The following is a 16,602-nucleotide window of genomic DNA, read 5'->3' on the forward strand; positions in this document are numbered from 1 at the left end:
TCTTTCTCCACAAATTATCAACTATTTATTGTAAAATGCATAAGTGTTATAATTGTGAATAAAACTAAAATATAGGGTTTTCTTATGAACAAACGAAAACTATAACATATTTTATTGGTTTGGTGGGAAAAAAATCATTATCGGTATTTTACTAGTACTACCGATGAATCTATGACAAAAGGTCGAAAGACAAAAGGTCGAAGAACAAAGAAGAAGGGACAAAATGTCGATAATCTTTTTTAAAAGAAGGAAAAATTTCCCACCAAGCAAATCATTTTCGACCTTTTGTTCTTTCGACGTTTTGTCTTTCGACCTTTTGTCCATAAACCCTACCGATTCTGATCGATGTAGTACCGTCGAATCGGTATTCAGCAAAAGTAGTCGGAGCCGGAATCCCTAATTGACCACCTACTTCATAAATGGAACTAACGTTAGAAAAGTGAACGATGAAAAGAGTGTATGATATTTAGTCTGTTTGTCTGTGGTAAACCTGTCTGAACAGATTATTCTGATCTGTTGTTGATTGATGTCATTGTTGATTTCATTGCATAAAATTCGATACAGTGATGCCAGATATTCAAGTTAAGCCAATATAGGGGGTAGTTAATAAGTGTAAATTATATCTGCATGTAAGTAAACATTTTTTCAGACTTTCTTTTGACCGTCAGGCTAAAGCAGGCTAAAAGCGGCTTTCTCTGCATTTCATAGTATTAGTTTCAAACCATTGGATGAACATGTTTCAGACTGCGGAAATGTGCGCGACCAAATGATTTTTAGTGTCAAAAAGGTGCAAAATTTTATATAAAACCTTCAATAACTCGAAAAGTATGAGAGATAAAAATATGCTCTTTTGGAGAAAGTTATGCGTTTTTGCAAGTAACAAATAACACTAGAACAATTGAAAATTGTACAAAATCATCCAACCAAGTTATGATGAAAAAAGTGATTTTTAGGGGTGTTCCACAAAAAACTCCACAAATGTACATGAAAATCAAAAAATATGCATACAGTGTCTTCAGCGAAGTTGTTTCTTCTAATATTACCTACAACTTTCCCGAATAAAGTTTATTTTTAAATTCATAAATACGAAAAATAAAATTTCGTTCTCACTTATAGGTGGATTAATCACCAAATTGACACTTTCATAAAATAGCGATTATTTTATGGAAAAACTTTCCCGAAGACACTATAGTACTAAAATCATGTTTTCAAGGTCAAAACAATTTCGATCACGTTTTTTCAGCGACGGCTACAGTGTGCACTGGTCCTCAAAAATTGCGCCTCTGTACTTGCTGCACTGATATAGGTATGTAGGGTTCATTCACAAATTTCATAACGCCAAAAATGTCCATTTTTGACACCCACCCTCCCCCTCGTAACGCTTTCTGTATGGATATTCTACGAATTTTGTATGAGCTGTTACATTTCGAGAACACCCACCCATCCCCTTCAGCGTTATGAAGTTTGTGAACAGGCCCTGTAGACTTAGCGAAGGCTAAGGGCGCTCCATAGTAAACGCGTCTTGCGATGCGTGTGCGAGCCCGCAAAGCAGAATATCAACAATGGGAAATGCTTTGATCGCAACGCGTTCGCGCACGCACCACTTAACTTAAACACTTAACAGATCAACTAAGAGCTTTTATTGCCACATGCACACTTGTTTGCATTTGTCGAGAAAACTTCTAAACTAAAATCATTCTCACCTGACCGGGAACTGAAACTCAACGAGAAATACATTAACCGATAACACACCGGAATATTTTTTCCCTAAAGTACAAGTATTCATTTTATTTTATATCACTAAATGTTATTCCATTTTCAAAAACGTCCTAGCACGCTTGGTCTTTAATACAATAATGCATTTTCATTATTTATCAGTTTCATCCAAGTTTATTGGCTTGTATGTAAATTTTTGTGATGAATTTACAACTTTAATGGTTTTTGGATGTTAATTATTGCGAATTAAAGAAGTTTGTAATACTTTCGCTACTTCAAAAGATGGATTATTTAGAAAACTTAGTAGGGCAAATGTACCATTAGTGGTGCACCTAAGCGAAAACTGCTAAAACATGGTGATAAAATCAAAAATTATATGATTTTAGCGTATCAATCGTTAGATCTCAAATCCTTCTATCATTCAAATGTATAAAAATCACGATTCATTTCAAATTTCCCTGCAAAAAGCCTTGCACCAACAATAGGAACACTGTTCCTTTAGTGGAGGTATGTTTTAAGAATGGTTCCTTTAGTGGCGCAAACCATTGATTTCTTATGGGACCCTCCACTATGGGTACTGATGCACCAGTATAGGTGCAAAGGAGCAAAAAATTTAAGCAAAATAATTGTTTAAAATAGGTTTATGGTTAAATTTCATGAATATTTTTCGATAACTTGTATCAATTTCACATCGTACATCATAGAAAAATATCACATAGCCATAAAAAGTGCGAAACATGTCAAAACACACTACCTCCACTATTGGAGCTACCTCCACTAAGGGAGCGTTTGCCCTATTTTGCATGTTTAAGAAACAACTTAATTTGTGTGGAGGCTGCAAACATGATCGAAAATTCGATCAAATTGATATTAAATCCAGCAATTTGATCAGACTATGTCTAATACTTATGTTAAGATCCTATTTTGCAAGCTCGATGGAATTTATTAACAAACTATTGATAAACCAGTTTAAATTTCATTGAAACATCAATAAGACCATGATTTTCTGAAACGACGACCTTCAGCAAAAATTTGTGATGTGCTTGTGAATTTCTTTAAGCTGCATAAGATTCAACATTCTAAAATTTAATGGTATACACGAAAGGTTATTTTTGTTTCGCAGTGTAACGTGTAATTTTAAACTAAAAACTTAACTAAAAATCAGTGGATACGAGTAACTGACACTGAAGAAGACTGCAAGTGATAGTCGAAATACGCGTATATATCATAGATAAGCATTTAGGAGCGGAATCAACTGGTACACGGTACTCCATATACTTTTAAGTTTCTCTATTGAGTTGCTGCTCAGAGGATTCGAACATTAATAAGAGCTAAAAATCGTGTTGTTTATTCCGTAGAACTAATGTTGGATAGGTTCATCGAAAACATAGAAGTGTACATACTCAACAACCAGCCTCCTTGCCAAAGCATTGAAGCTTTTTAGTTGCATGAATTAGCCTATGCCAGTTGGTATAAAACTCTTCATGAATCTCTTGATTTTCAAGTGGAGAAGAAATGAGTGTCTACTCGAAGATCAGGATACCAAAAAAATGGATTAAGGACTTGCGTGGTGTGGTAACGTCAGGTATCAACAGCTTTTTGAATTTTCAATCATTTCAGTCCTATTCCTTCTTCCTCGATGTAGACTTATTGAATGTAGATTCCGAAATTTTCAATAGATTGCTATGTTCTGCTGATTCTCCCCAAGCAACCAATAGCTCGTATTTTACTTGAGATGTGAACTCAGAAGTTCAACGTAGGTTCAAATATAGTTATATGGAACTTTATTGCTGATTAAAAGGATAACAATTTTACAATCAGAACTTATTTCTCTAAAACGTACTGCAAATATTTACTAGAAACTTGAAGGTACGTTAGAAGTAGTTTACTTCTCTCCAAAGCAACACTAAAGTTCATATTGAGTGTGCAAAGAATCTGTTTCGATCTTGAATTAAGAGTTCAGTGAACGCGTCAACCGTACTTGAAGTGAACTTTTTTCCGACTTCAAAACAGAAATAAAGTTCGAATGTGAACTCCTCAAGCACTTGTTATGGTTCGAACTGAACTTGTTTTGAACTTCTAATACAAGTTCACTGAAAATGTTAACCGTACTTATTCTAAACTTTCTTTTGTAAATGGAATAAAAAAAAAGCTTTTTCGTCAATCAACTCGATATGACTTTTTTCACTACGCGGTGTTCCCGTTGACTAGTTTTACGGTATTACTTTGTTAAAAAGGCTCTTTGACGTCTTAAATACAAGACAACAATAAATAAAAGTTAATCGTGTTCAAACAAACGCACCCCTCAACTGGAATAAAGGGGACTAAAATATCAATACACTTTGCTTGGTGGAGGCTTAAAAAATGTTCACCAAATACTCACAAATTCACTTGAATATATATTGAATTCACCTACCTGCATCGTGGAAATGCTCTTCAAGTCAAATATTAATCTGGTTCGGAGGAATAACAGCTAGCAGTACCCCCACTTGAGTCAAGTCTATCAGAAAACTTCATCGCCGTCGTTTCCACTGTTATTGCGAATGTTCTCACCTGGGATGCGAATCACTAAACAACTTTGCTTTTTTCATATTTTTCAATAAAGTATTTCTTAATTCACTATTTTTCATTTGACCACTTGCACTTCAGAGAAAAAACTGTAAAACAAAACAAACTAAAGAATGTCAAATCCCACAAGTTCAGAAATAGTTCGGAGTAAACTTAATAGAACTATCAAGTGTATAATGGGTTCAGAGATGATTTCAAAGAGATTTTGAAGTTATAAATAGTATCAACTAGATAGAAGCACAAGTATTAGAAATCAACATATCAAGTAAATCCATACACAATTTGATTGGCGCATGTGGAGTACCGGTATGGACCACGATTTCAATGAGGAGAATTCGAGTTCGAGTCTTGCAGCAAATATTAAAAAAAATATAACTTTCAAAAATACTAAATCAACACCTACTAAGAATAAGGATATGCAGAACGAAATTGGCGTTGATGTACAGTGACAGTGAAAATAACGTTTATTTTTGTTTTCTTCCTTCTTATTGGGGATTTGTTTTGAGCTGAACTGCTTCCTATGCAGCAGTGTAAGAAAACGTATTGTGAACTCAAGTTCGGATAATTACTTAAAAAGTGAGCTGCATAGAATGCTTTTCATGATTATTCGATAAGCTGATTAAGCTTAAACATACTATTCTCTCCGAACTTTTGGTTGCTTGGGTCGTCCTCTCCTCCTTGACTCTTGCTATAATCTGTGGAATTCTATCAGGTTTAAGTCGAAAAAGAAATAAAAATAATGAAAGTTTCTTTGTCCAAAATATTACGGGTCGAAAAATAGTCTTTTAAAATACGAAATAAACTCGATCTTGTATACACTTGAGCTAAAGCAAAGTGCTTAGAGAAGTGTACTGTAATCTGTCAAACTTGGGTAACGAATTTAGTACTAGAACAGGTACCCAGTTTGAGCTTCATTACAACGTCTTTATTTCGTCTCTGGTCTAAAGGTTACCACTTCTACTTCTTTGATAGAATATTTTGAGTTTATTCCTGGTCTATCTCTTATAACGAATAATTGAACATTGATCGAATATGTCTATAACATTTACATCAAATATTCTATGATGTCATGTTTTATAAGAAAAGGAAGTATATCCGCAGCTCTATGGGTACATAATTTATTTTGAATACGTGCTTAATTTTTAAACTAAGGAGTCGTCCCTAAACAATGTTGTCATTTATGGAGGCAGCGGGGGGTGGGGGGTAGTTGTCTAACCAATGACCACAGTCCATACAAATTTTTAAATTTGTTTATGGATAAAAGCCACGAGAGGGGAGTCTGAAAAAAATGACCACGTGGTTTATTGACGACCCCTAATTACAGTCCCCAGTTGTCGCTAGGACGTGGCCAGGACAACTTTCGAGTATTGAAGGATGTGTCAATGTTATCTAGCAGCCCTAGCCAAGCTTGAACACTTAGTTTGAATAGCTGCCGAGAAGGAGGCAACCCCCATTGAATGGTATAGGACTTGACACCTACGATACATGTGCTCAAGACTAAAATAATGTCGAAAATTCAACCCTGAGATATTTGAAAAACATTTGGTTTGCTTCAAAATAAGTCTTTAGACTATATTCTAAACATTCAGAAAAATAAAAATTTTCAATGTTTTTGTGTTGATAAAAATGGAATTATTTGTTGAGGAAATCGGAACGTGACAAAAACGGAGCGTGACAAAATCGGAACGTGACAAAAACGGAACATACCTGTATCCCGTACCAGAGAACAAACCTGAACAATATGAACTATGGAATTTAGTTTTATTGCTTTGAAATTACGAATTAAGGAGCCAACATGGCTGCCAAAACGAAGTCGCAGATAAGTTTGATCTTAACGTGTCTAAAACAATGTTTGGATTAAAAATTGTTCGTAATAGTTTTACGGAAATCGAAGACGTCTTGGCTGAAGACACCAGCCTTATCAGAATAAGAGATTGAAGAAAATGTGTTACTCGTGCCATCTAGCGGATGAATTTCAATTAGGGTTTGTCACTGTAAGATATTCAATGATCTTCTGAACAACTTTGCCAAAGACACCGAATTTCTAGCTAATCAAATTCTTGATATATAGAAGATGGAAGTAAATTTGTTATTAGTACCACCTTGCGAATGAATTGTCAAAAACACCAATCCTCTAGCTCATCAGGTTCTTTAGATATCCGTTGAATGGATGATATGGACATTTGATATGACCATATTCGCAAAAAATCGATAGAAGAATTTTTCGGAATGTTCTGGAAATTTGAACAGAAGAATGAAAATGTTAGTGTGTTTTTCAGCATGCGAAAAGTATGTTGGCTGGATGGAACAAAAATTAACAAACAAGTAAAACATATTATAACTTTTTCAAACGTTATTTTATTGCTGTTTCTCTTCAATATTAGCCTTTTTTCGTAGACTAGACTGAGAAAACCATCTGAACTTCAGTCGATAATTTTTTAAGTAATTAACTTTTAGCATGGCCGTAATCCGGAAAGCATCGTATTAATAAGTTAATTTTCAACAGTTTTTCGAGATGCACCTCAATGCTCCCATATTTAATCTACTCGAAATTAATAACTGCAGCTATATTTATGTGTAATTATTTTTATACAACATAATATCCGAATCTAACAACATATTAATTATTTGTTTTCAATTAGTATTAGTATGAACTGGGTAGCATGAGATGAACAATGGAGCACTTATCCTAAGCAGTTTTTATGAGCAAGTTCTCATTACTGCAACCAGCGAGAGTGGCCAAACATCCTCTGATTAATTTTCCAAGAAAACTCAGTTTTTTCACTCACCTGCCATCCCTGAAGCAGTAGACTCCGATCGACTGCCCGCAGCCACATCACGGCGTCACCTGCTTGGAAATCTCGCAGCTTTCGGCACCGGTCGTGCAGGAACATTCCCAGACATTTTAGCAGCTCTGACGTCGAGGCCTGGAATGAAGAGTATAGAACAAAATTACATCAATCAATGTGACGCATAAAAAATCAATCTACGTAATTTGTCTTCTGGATTCGTTGGAAGTTTTTAAGTCAGCATCAGCTTCTGCTGCCGTCACGAAAATATGATACCTACTGAATCAAACTTTATTAATTAGGATCGTCCTAACCATGGAAGGTCGTAGCCTTCGAAGCAGGGATGGGATTAATCATCCCACCCCAAAGGAATGAAAATCAACGCTCAATGTCGCGACTTGTTTGCTGTTTAACTTATCTTCAACGACGTCACTGAAAGTGACACAGTCGTGACCCCCACCCTCTATAAACCACTCAGAATCTAAGAACTCTAGCCAACAGCTGTGATGAAAATCTAATCCCTCTCTATAGGTACCGTAAAACGTGGTAACATTGATTAATTTTTTGGACGAAAATCTGATTATTTCTGTTATCAAGGGTAAGTGACGAACTCTTTATAATTGCATCAAATCATCAGTGATCGTATAAAGGTTTGTTTGTAAACGTTCCAAAAATGTAAAAATACAACAATTTGTAGAATCCGAATAAAAACCATCAAATGATCACAGTTCCAATGAAAATAGCACTAAAATGAAGTGACATACTAATACTGTTAACTTTCGTATTAATTTTGCTTAACTGTTACTAGCATTCTGAAAATTACTCGTATTATCAAATATACCCCGTTTCACAGTACCAACCCGCACAAGATTACACAGTAAAGCTTATCGCTAATAGCATGTTCACGGGTTAGCTTCCATTCCAGCTGCCATAAAATACAAGTCAACAGCAGCAGTGAATTAGTCGAACTGTATTCGTTCGGTCTTCTCGGTGTGGTGACTGGATGCTGGGACTATCCTTAGAGGCCCGGGCAAACCAACACAACTTAGGGTTAGACACTGTGTCCTGCCGAATGCGCTGGCTGGAACTTGAGTGATTGCGGCAAAACTGGGTCGAAGGTGCGGTTTTATGGGGGTATTATCTCCTTTATGCAACGGGATTCGGTAGTTGGAAGTTTTCTTAGGACTCCGATATAGAGCTTCTGCGTGGTGGGGTTTGAAAAGGATGCTGCTTAACGGATTTTGACAAGAGCAGATTTGGCGAATGATGGTAAAGGGGATTAGACATTTATTATCTACGTTTTCGATGAACAAGGTGGACTTATTTTTCGAGATCGAGACATCTTTTTGTTGATTTCAAGCTGTACGTATTCGGCCATTATTAGTTCACAATTTATGGAATCTACACTTATCATTTATTTTGCCTAGCCGCCTGAAAACTTTGACTAAATGAATTAAATAATAGGCTCATGAAGGCTAATCTCAATTTTCGGCACCCATCCGGTAGCTGTTTTGTTTCCCAGATTGTGCCTATCAGCTGGTGCAGACAAATGGCCAGCCTTTTCGGGCTTCTTTATGAGTTCAGCTTCGATACCATCCTTACCAGCAGCATTATTGTTCTTGAGCTGGTGAATGGCATCCTTAAGTAGGGGCTGGTTGGTTCTTATCATTTCCTCTGTTGTCCCGTCTTTCATTGTCTGTGTTCGTCGAAGTGCTGCTTCCACCTTTCGATCACCTCACGCTCGTCTTACAAGATACTCCCATTCTTATCCCTTCACATCTCGGCTTGTGGCACGAAGCCGTTGCGGGATGCGTATGCAGCTGCGACATCGGGTTGCTTAAGCCGCTCTAAGCCATACCCGGGTGGACGTCAGTACTGTATATTGTTAATGATGGAGAGCTTTGGGCGCAGTTCAACCATCACCAGATAGTGGTCAGGGTCGATTTTAGCGCCACGATAGGTCCTGACGTCGATAATGTCCAAGAAGTGCCGTCCATCAATCAGAACGTAGTCGATTTGTGTTTCTGTCTGCTGTGGTGATCTCCAGATGTATCGATATGGAAGGCTGTGCTGGAAGTAGGTGTTCCGACTGGCCATATTCTTGGAGGCGGCGAAATCAATTAGTCGTGAGCCCTTTTCATTCGTCAGCCGGTGGGCACTGAACTTTTCAATAGACGGTCTGAACTCCTGGCCAACCTAGGTGTTTAGATCCCCAATGAAGATTTTGACATAATGGCTTGAACAGCTGTCGTCCTCGCGTTCGAACTGCGCGTAAAAAGCGTCTTTATCATCATCAGTGCTTCCGGAGTGAGGGCTGTGTACGTTTATTATGCTGAAGTTGAAGAACCGGCCTTTGATCCTCAACCCACCACCCGATCACGCGCCTCTGCATACCACCCATCACTATTAAAGCTGTTTCCATCTCGTGTGTGTTGCCGCATCTCTAGTAGATGGTATGGTTACCTCTAAACGTTCGCACAATTGATCCTGTCCAGCACACCTCCTGCAGCGCTACGATGCTGAACCCGCGGATCTTCAGTACATCGGCGAGTATACGTGTGCTTCCGATGAAGTTGAGTGATTTGCTGTTCCACGTACCAAGCTTCCAATCGGTAGTCCCTTTACGTCGCTGTGGTCTTCGACGACTGTCCCGGCTTGTATTCTCTCTTTGATTTTACGTTGCTTGAATTTTTATGGCTGGCATGCAGGGCCTGACACTAATCTCCTAGATTTCCGGAGGACCATTCCCCCTAAATGTTTGGAGGACCTTAGTGCGCAGTTTAGTTTAGAGTCCTTCTCTGGCACTCGGACATGGGGAACAGACGCTGTTGTGAGCCGCTCCTAACATGGAGTACAGACGCTCCAGGTTTGCAGAAGTTTATTTTGCCGAGAGTAGAGATGTTTCCATCAAAAAATACCTTTTTGTAATTGTTGAAAAAATCTTACAGTGATTCTAGAAGAAATGGAAAAATCCCCAGAATTTCTACCAGAATCTCTATGGTGATATTTTGAAAGGGGTTCTAGCTTCTTGGCAGAAAAGTATTTGAAGTTGTCCCCGTTGAAGTTTCGTTAAAGTTATTACTGATGAATTCCATCCAGAATAAATTGAAATAACTAAACACCGAACTCGATAAACTTCAATTTGGATTAAAGTTACACATGTTTTCAATATGGTAGAATTAGTGTTTTCAAATGATAAATCGGCCATTTTGTCTTAAGAATCAATTTGGAAAATAGGTGGTTTGTATGAAATTGATTTGAAAAATTATAGTTCTTTTTTGAAGAAAAATGTTCTATAGAGAAGTTTTAGTGAACTGATTGGGCTACAAAAAAAATATATACACTACTAAAATATTTTATTTATTATCATAGAAAACTTAATTAATTCAAAAAAAAAAATATTCAAAATTTTTCATATTTTTACCATTGAGTCTTGATAGCAAACAGATGAGATGACTGACCGATTTGACATGAAATTTGCATGACATCTGGATTTATCCTTAGGATTTTTTTTTCAACTTTAGGAAAATCCTTAACGAGGTCCTCTAGCTTTTCTACTAGATATCTCAAAGTAATTCTTGCAGTAATTCTTCGGGTAGAATCCAAGAAGAAAATCTGGGGGAATTATTTCAAGAGTTTCTATATGTCTTTTGTAGTTCTTGAATATATTAGTATAGCAGTTCTTCAATTCTCACAAGAATATCGGTAATAAATGTCCGTAGTTCGCTTAGAGTTTTTGTTAACTAATTTCTTGGAAGAAATTATTAGGAAATGTATGATGGATTGGAGCAAACTTAGCAGAAAATTTTGAGCATATACCTGAAAAATTCACTGTCAATTTTGGTTTGTTCCCAGGAAGCAATTGCTTGATCCAATTTCATGAGTATTATTGTTGAATAGATCCCAACTGTGGGAATTTACACATTTTCGGCAGTTTTTTTGTTTTTCGTCATGGGGAATTATTGGCGACCAAATCTTCTTATATTCGGTAGTAAGTTGTGCTTAAATGCTAAAAGTATTGTTGCAAAGAAGATTGGGAAAAAATGTATGGAGTTTGGCCCCAGAATGTACACAGATAACCTATGCATCGTTTGAAAGATCTAAATGAGTCAAGAAAAAGTTGGTATAGGACCAAAAATATTCGTCGCGGGAGAAAAAAGTTAGTGTGCTGAAACGATGTAAGGAAGGCCATGTTTTGTATTTAATCATATTTTCTTCGGCACATATTTTGGATTCGTGCGTATGTATGTTTATATCTTTTTTCGTAAACTATTCAAAAAATGTAGTGATTTGACAATAATGTACGTTTCGACTTGCTGCAATGTGAATACTTAAGACATGCGGCGATAGGAAATAAAGGTATTCCAATGTACATTTGACACACAACTCACTTTAGGTAAGACACCGGCTGGACACCAAGGTCGAATCGTATTTTCCTGTTCCAATGTGCTAGCAATATGATTGTTTAAACCAGCGGTTTACTCAGGAAGGAGTTCCCATATTATATCCGTTTTAATTCTACAGTGGTTGTGTTATATTCTGCAAAAAAAACCTCGCTTGTCCTACACAGCATTAGCGTGCTGGTTCTAGAGGTAGAAAACCGCACTTCTATTTTCAATAGGACCATACTAACTTGCTATTTTTTGTTAGAAAAAGAGGTGAGCATTATAAACCAACAAGAGCAAAAACGACGCCTGGAGGAGGTTGAGTATGAAAAAATTAATCTGCTGTAACTTACCTGAGAAACTCGGAAGTTTTATCAAAATCTCAATGCATTTGTGAGATGCGATCATGCCGCAAGCCGAAATGTACAAGTATAAAGATGGAGCATTTCTTCGGACGTAAGCATGGCGGTTGAAAAGTGGAAGCAGCACTACGGCGAACATTAGAATGATGCTGAGGGCACAGGTACGAAGTTTCAAGGCAGTGGAAGAAATGAAAATTTAAGTTTATTTTCATGTACATATTTGGAGCATCAAAATAAACCTAAATTTCAACGACCAATCCATTATTTTTCAATCGAATTCACTTCAAATTTACACGATCATGTAATATTCAATCATTTTTAGTTGAAAATTGAATGTATATTCATTTAATTTTACATGATTCTGTAACAACACACGAATTTGATTTATTTTTACAGTAGACTTCAGTTTACATGACATTGTAAATTAAATATTTTTTTCTGTGTACCACAGAATATTGGACAATAGCAATCAACCAGCTCCCACTTTTAGGGATGTGAAGGATGCCGGTCAACAGCTCAAGAATAACAAGACAGTTGTAGAGCATGGTACATGAGCGGAACAAGACGTGTCTGGTTATTTGTCTACATCAGCTGATAGTCTGGGAGACAATGCAAACCGGAGACTTGGAGCCACGGGGTTATTTGCCTATCTACAATAAGAGCGAGTGTCTATCTATCTATCTATCTATCTATCTATCTATCTACTATTCCTCCTTCTACAATGTTTGCATAAAGGATATCAAGGGCTTGCAGATAAGTTACTAAAGAGTGATAGAAGGTAAGAAAGAGAAAGAAGATAATTTAAGATACATAGGCACTAACAACAAAAATAATGTAATTTTACGCCACATCGTTCGCATACTAACTCGTAAAATGAAAACGATTGACATGAAATGATTTTTTTTACATGAAATCGTCACACTACATTTATGTTACGGATAGGTTCAAATGACCAGTTCAATTCACATTTGTACTGATGATGTTATTTATAGAGGTTGGGCTGATGGCTTTGCTGAACTCTTTGTAAAATCTCTTCTGGAATAATATGTACTTTACACTAAAAAAAATCCGTTCTCGCATCCGTGAACAGTTGACATGAACACGAGAACAAATAAAAATACACCGTGAACTTGATCATGTTTATATGAATGTGTTGCCTGGTTCCGAGAACGTTCACGATAACGCGACGGTAGTTCACGATGTATTTTTGACAGTTCACGTTTCCCGGAATTCTTTTTTGAGCGTGTAGGAAAATCATTTACAGCCAGTTCTCTTATGAGACACTACCCAACCACAGTTTATCAGTTGTTTTTCATCGAATGAAGTTGATTTTTTTATTTGAATATAAGCCTATCGCCAACAAAAACATCTAATAAATCGGTTAAAAAAACAGTTAAACCATTGCAATGTTGGTGTAATTCTTATAGTAAACTTAACTGCACATGTATTTTATTAAGATTTTTCAATGTATTGCCGTCTAGCATCACTATGTAATGTTCTCATCTTTGAATCAAAGTTTTAATCTACTTTTTTTAAACCTAGAACATTTCATCAATATAAAGGTGTAGAATACAATATATTTTTCTATCGTTAATCAATTAAAAATAATGCAAAAAAAATCAAATATATCAAAAAATCCATCTCAAACCATGCGGAATAACTTTTTTTCCCACAACGCATATTTTTGGCCCCAAAACCAACTTTTTCATTCTTATCTCATTTAAACAGAAGGATGGCGTCCTATTTTTTCACTATGGATTTTGACAGATTGAGCTGTGCCTCCTTATCCGGAGCATAATTTATACTCCAGTGTCAAATTCCACTCACACCCCTATATTTTTCGGATGTTTACCTTTTCCTACGAGAGAAAACAGTACAAAACTCAAGAAGCGCAACGAAATCTGCAAAACCTGATGAGTGTAATGAGCTGCAGAAGGGCAAATGTTTCTTCGGATAATCAAACCATAGATAGGGAGCCGTATCCTATTCTTGGCACTTTTGATTCACTTCGGCTGTGGGGTTTTTTGAAAGCTATGGAGCTCATATTTGGCCACAACGTGTGTCGTACTAATGTGCCTCTCATTGCAAAGTTTCAGACAATTCGATCGAGAAAAACCCCCCATGCCAAAGTAAATCATGGAAGTGCCCAAGTGGTTCTGCACCCTAACAGACAAAAAAAAAGTGTGAATTAATTTCTTCAGAATGAAATGCAAGTAATGCGCTGAATTTGTAAGCCGTGGTTCATTTCCCCACATTTGCACCAGCTAGTTTGTTGATGCGCTCATTCGTATGGGTGAGCTCCGCTATAGTTTTATAAGAGACAACTGAAAAGGATCCTCTTAGCAATCCCTTGCATTTAAATCTTCCAAATGGTATATGAGTCATCCGTGTACATTCCCTGGGAGCCCTTCTTCTTTCTGGCGTTACGTCCCCACTGGGACAAAGCCTGCTTCTCAACTTAGTGTTCTTATGAGCACTTCCACAGTTATTAACTGAGAACTTACTATGCCAATGATCATTTTTGCATGCGTATATCGTGTGGCAGGTACGAAGATACTCTATGCCCTGGGAAGTCGAGAAAATTTCCAACCCGAAAAGATCCTCGACCGGTGGGATTCGAACCCACGACCCTCAGCTTGGTCTTGCTGAATAGCTGCGCGTTTACCGCTACGGCTATCTGGGCCCCTGGGAGCCCTATCTCCTTTGAATTCCAATAGGATTCAAAACATCACCCATGATAAAAGAGAACAAAGCTATTGAAAATATAGCGAGTCACCCTATTTTTAGTCTCAAGTTTAGTAATCGAATGCATGTTATGCTAAGATTAATTCCAAATTTTCAGCTTTTTAATTTTTTGAAAATTTCGCATGAAAAATATAATAATTCTGTGAAAAAATGTACAGTAATGTCAGAAAAATGTCAGTACAAATTAATACATTTCATGGCTTTGTATCATGCGTTGAATGAAAAAAATGAGTATATCGAGAGTTGTACGTGAATTTGGGAGAGCAAAGCATGGTAATCTAGCCAACTGTATCAAAACTATAGCCAAGTCTCCTACAAGACGCTGTCACCCATTTTCTCGGCAGTTGCTAAAGGAATAATGTAGAGTGCATTGGAATTACCACATTTTTAAGACGAATCAAGGGTTTCAGATCATCGTCTATAATCACAGATTCGAATTTTACTTCACATATTGTGTATTGTAATGCCCCTTGCTTCAACACCAGATTTAGTTAAAGTTTCGAGAATGAAACACGCAGTTAATAACTGTTTTGTTTAGTCCTGGTGCTAAAACCGCACCAAACGCTATCCTGGAAAAGTTCTCTTATTTGAGATATGACATCCGCCGTAGATCAAATCACGTTTTCCGGTGGTCTTCGGAACAACCCACACAACCACTAAAGTGTTTCCACAGATAGGTTTAAGCGAATGTGGTGCTTCTCTTCCAAACTATATCCCGTAGAGATGGGTGCTGTTTGGGGAAACTGAAATATATGAGCTATCCAGCAGAATTTATGGCACCATCCAGACTGTTGGTCTAGGGCATATTAATCATTTTTCCGACGAGCGTCGAAATAGATGAGAACACGCCCGAAAAACAAACATGCTTTTTAGTGCTTACGCCGTTCCGCAGACAAAAAGGATTTCGTGAGAGGCTTCTACGGGCGGTTTGGAAATGATTTCATAGGGTCTGGAAACTTAGGAAATTGAATGCTTAATTGAATTGTTGGGCGCTGATGTGGAATGGGTAAACATTTGTGATTGGTTTTCAGAAGACTTCAAATCTCTTTTTGGGCATACCAAAGACAGATGAGGATTCATAGTGAGCCGGAAAATCGGAGGGATGAATTTTAAACTTTGTGTCATCCGAATGTTTAATTAAGTATATGTTCGGTACCCCTTCGGTGTTATTCTATTTTCATCTCCATCTATCAACATGTTTCCAATATAGCAAGGGTGGTTTTGAGATTGAAACATAGAAATAATTTACAACGCCTTCTTCCGTGTTCGATGGCACCACGTGACCACTTGCGTCACGTTTCCAAAAAGGGTCGGAAAACCGCGACACGCCACCTCTTATCTCTAGGGGAGCTAGGTGTAAAATGTGCTTTCGGAATATAACGCTCCACCGCAGTATATCCAAGATAAATGAAATTGTAGCCAAATTCGATCATTTCTTACGATAATTCTATCCATTTGAATGACTCTCACGGAAAAACAATTCCCAAATCCCACATTAAAAATTTAAAAAATCTCGTTAGATATGGATTTATTGATTTAAGTTTAATTTCTTACATATGATTACCTCAACCCAATGACTGTTTTCATTGATTAATTGATTAATGTGACATTCCTGCAAACCCAATTAGAATAAAATTTTCGCTGAAATTCACAGCTATAATTAAATTTTTCCATAAGGGGGCGCATATGACCCCGCTTTCCCCCACATCCCGTTCGGTGGAGCTGCGTCGATTTTTATTCGAAACAGTTCTCGTTTGATTTATCGTTTATTCATTGATGATAGGGACCAGTGGATTCCGGGTAAACGGCTCGAATGGATCGATTCAAGGACAATTTTCTTGTCATTGATGGCGACATCGGCGCGGCTGATGACGACAAGACAACGACGATGTGTCGTTTATTTATAATGTATGTATTTCGCTATATGTCACTCTTCTCGTGCCAAGTTCATTAAAATTGATGAAATTCAATATTCTGCCAGCAAAGCATCTCGGAAAGATCACTCACCTTAAGAGGAAAAGGGCGACACGCTGATTT

General features: G+C 37.1%; 1 protein-coding gene across 1 annotated transcript in view; it reads right to left on the reverse strand.

The window, feature by feature from the left end:
- Positions 1-16,602, reverse strand: part of LOC5565309 (cyclin-dependent kinase 5 activator 1) — a 114,890-nt gene that overhangs the window by 18,627 nt on the left and 79,661 nt on the right. The window contains exon 2 of the mRNA XM_001649607.2: positions 7,074-7,211. Within this exon, the coding sequence (XP_001649657.2) occupies positions 7,074-7,211 (138 nt within the window). The remainder of the gene's footprint in view (positions 1-7,073; positions 7,212-16,602) is intronic.

The sequence above is a fragment of the Aedes aegypti genome, chromosome 2 (genome assembly GCF_002204515.2).
Source record: "Aedes aegypti strain LVP_AGWG chromosome 2, AaegL5.0 Primary Assembly, whole genome shotgun sequence".
NCBI classification, from domain to species: domain Eukaryota; kingdom Metazoa; phylum Arthropoda; class Insecta; order Diptera; family Culicidae; genus Aedes; species Aedes aegypti.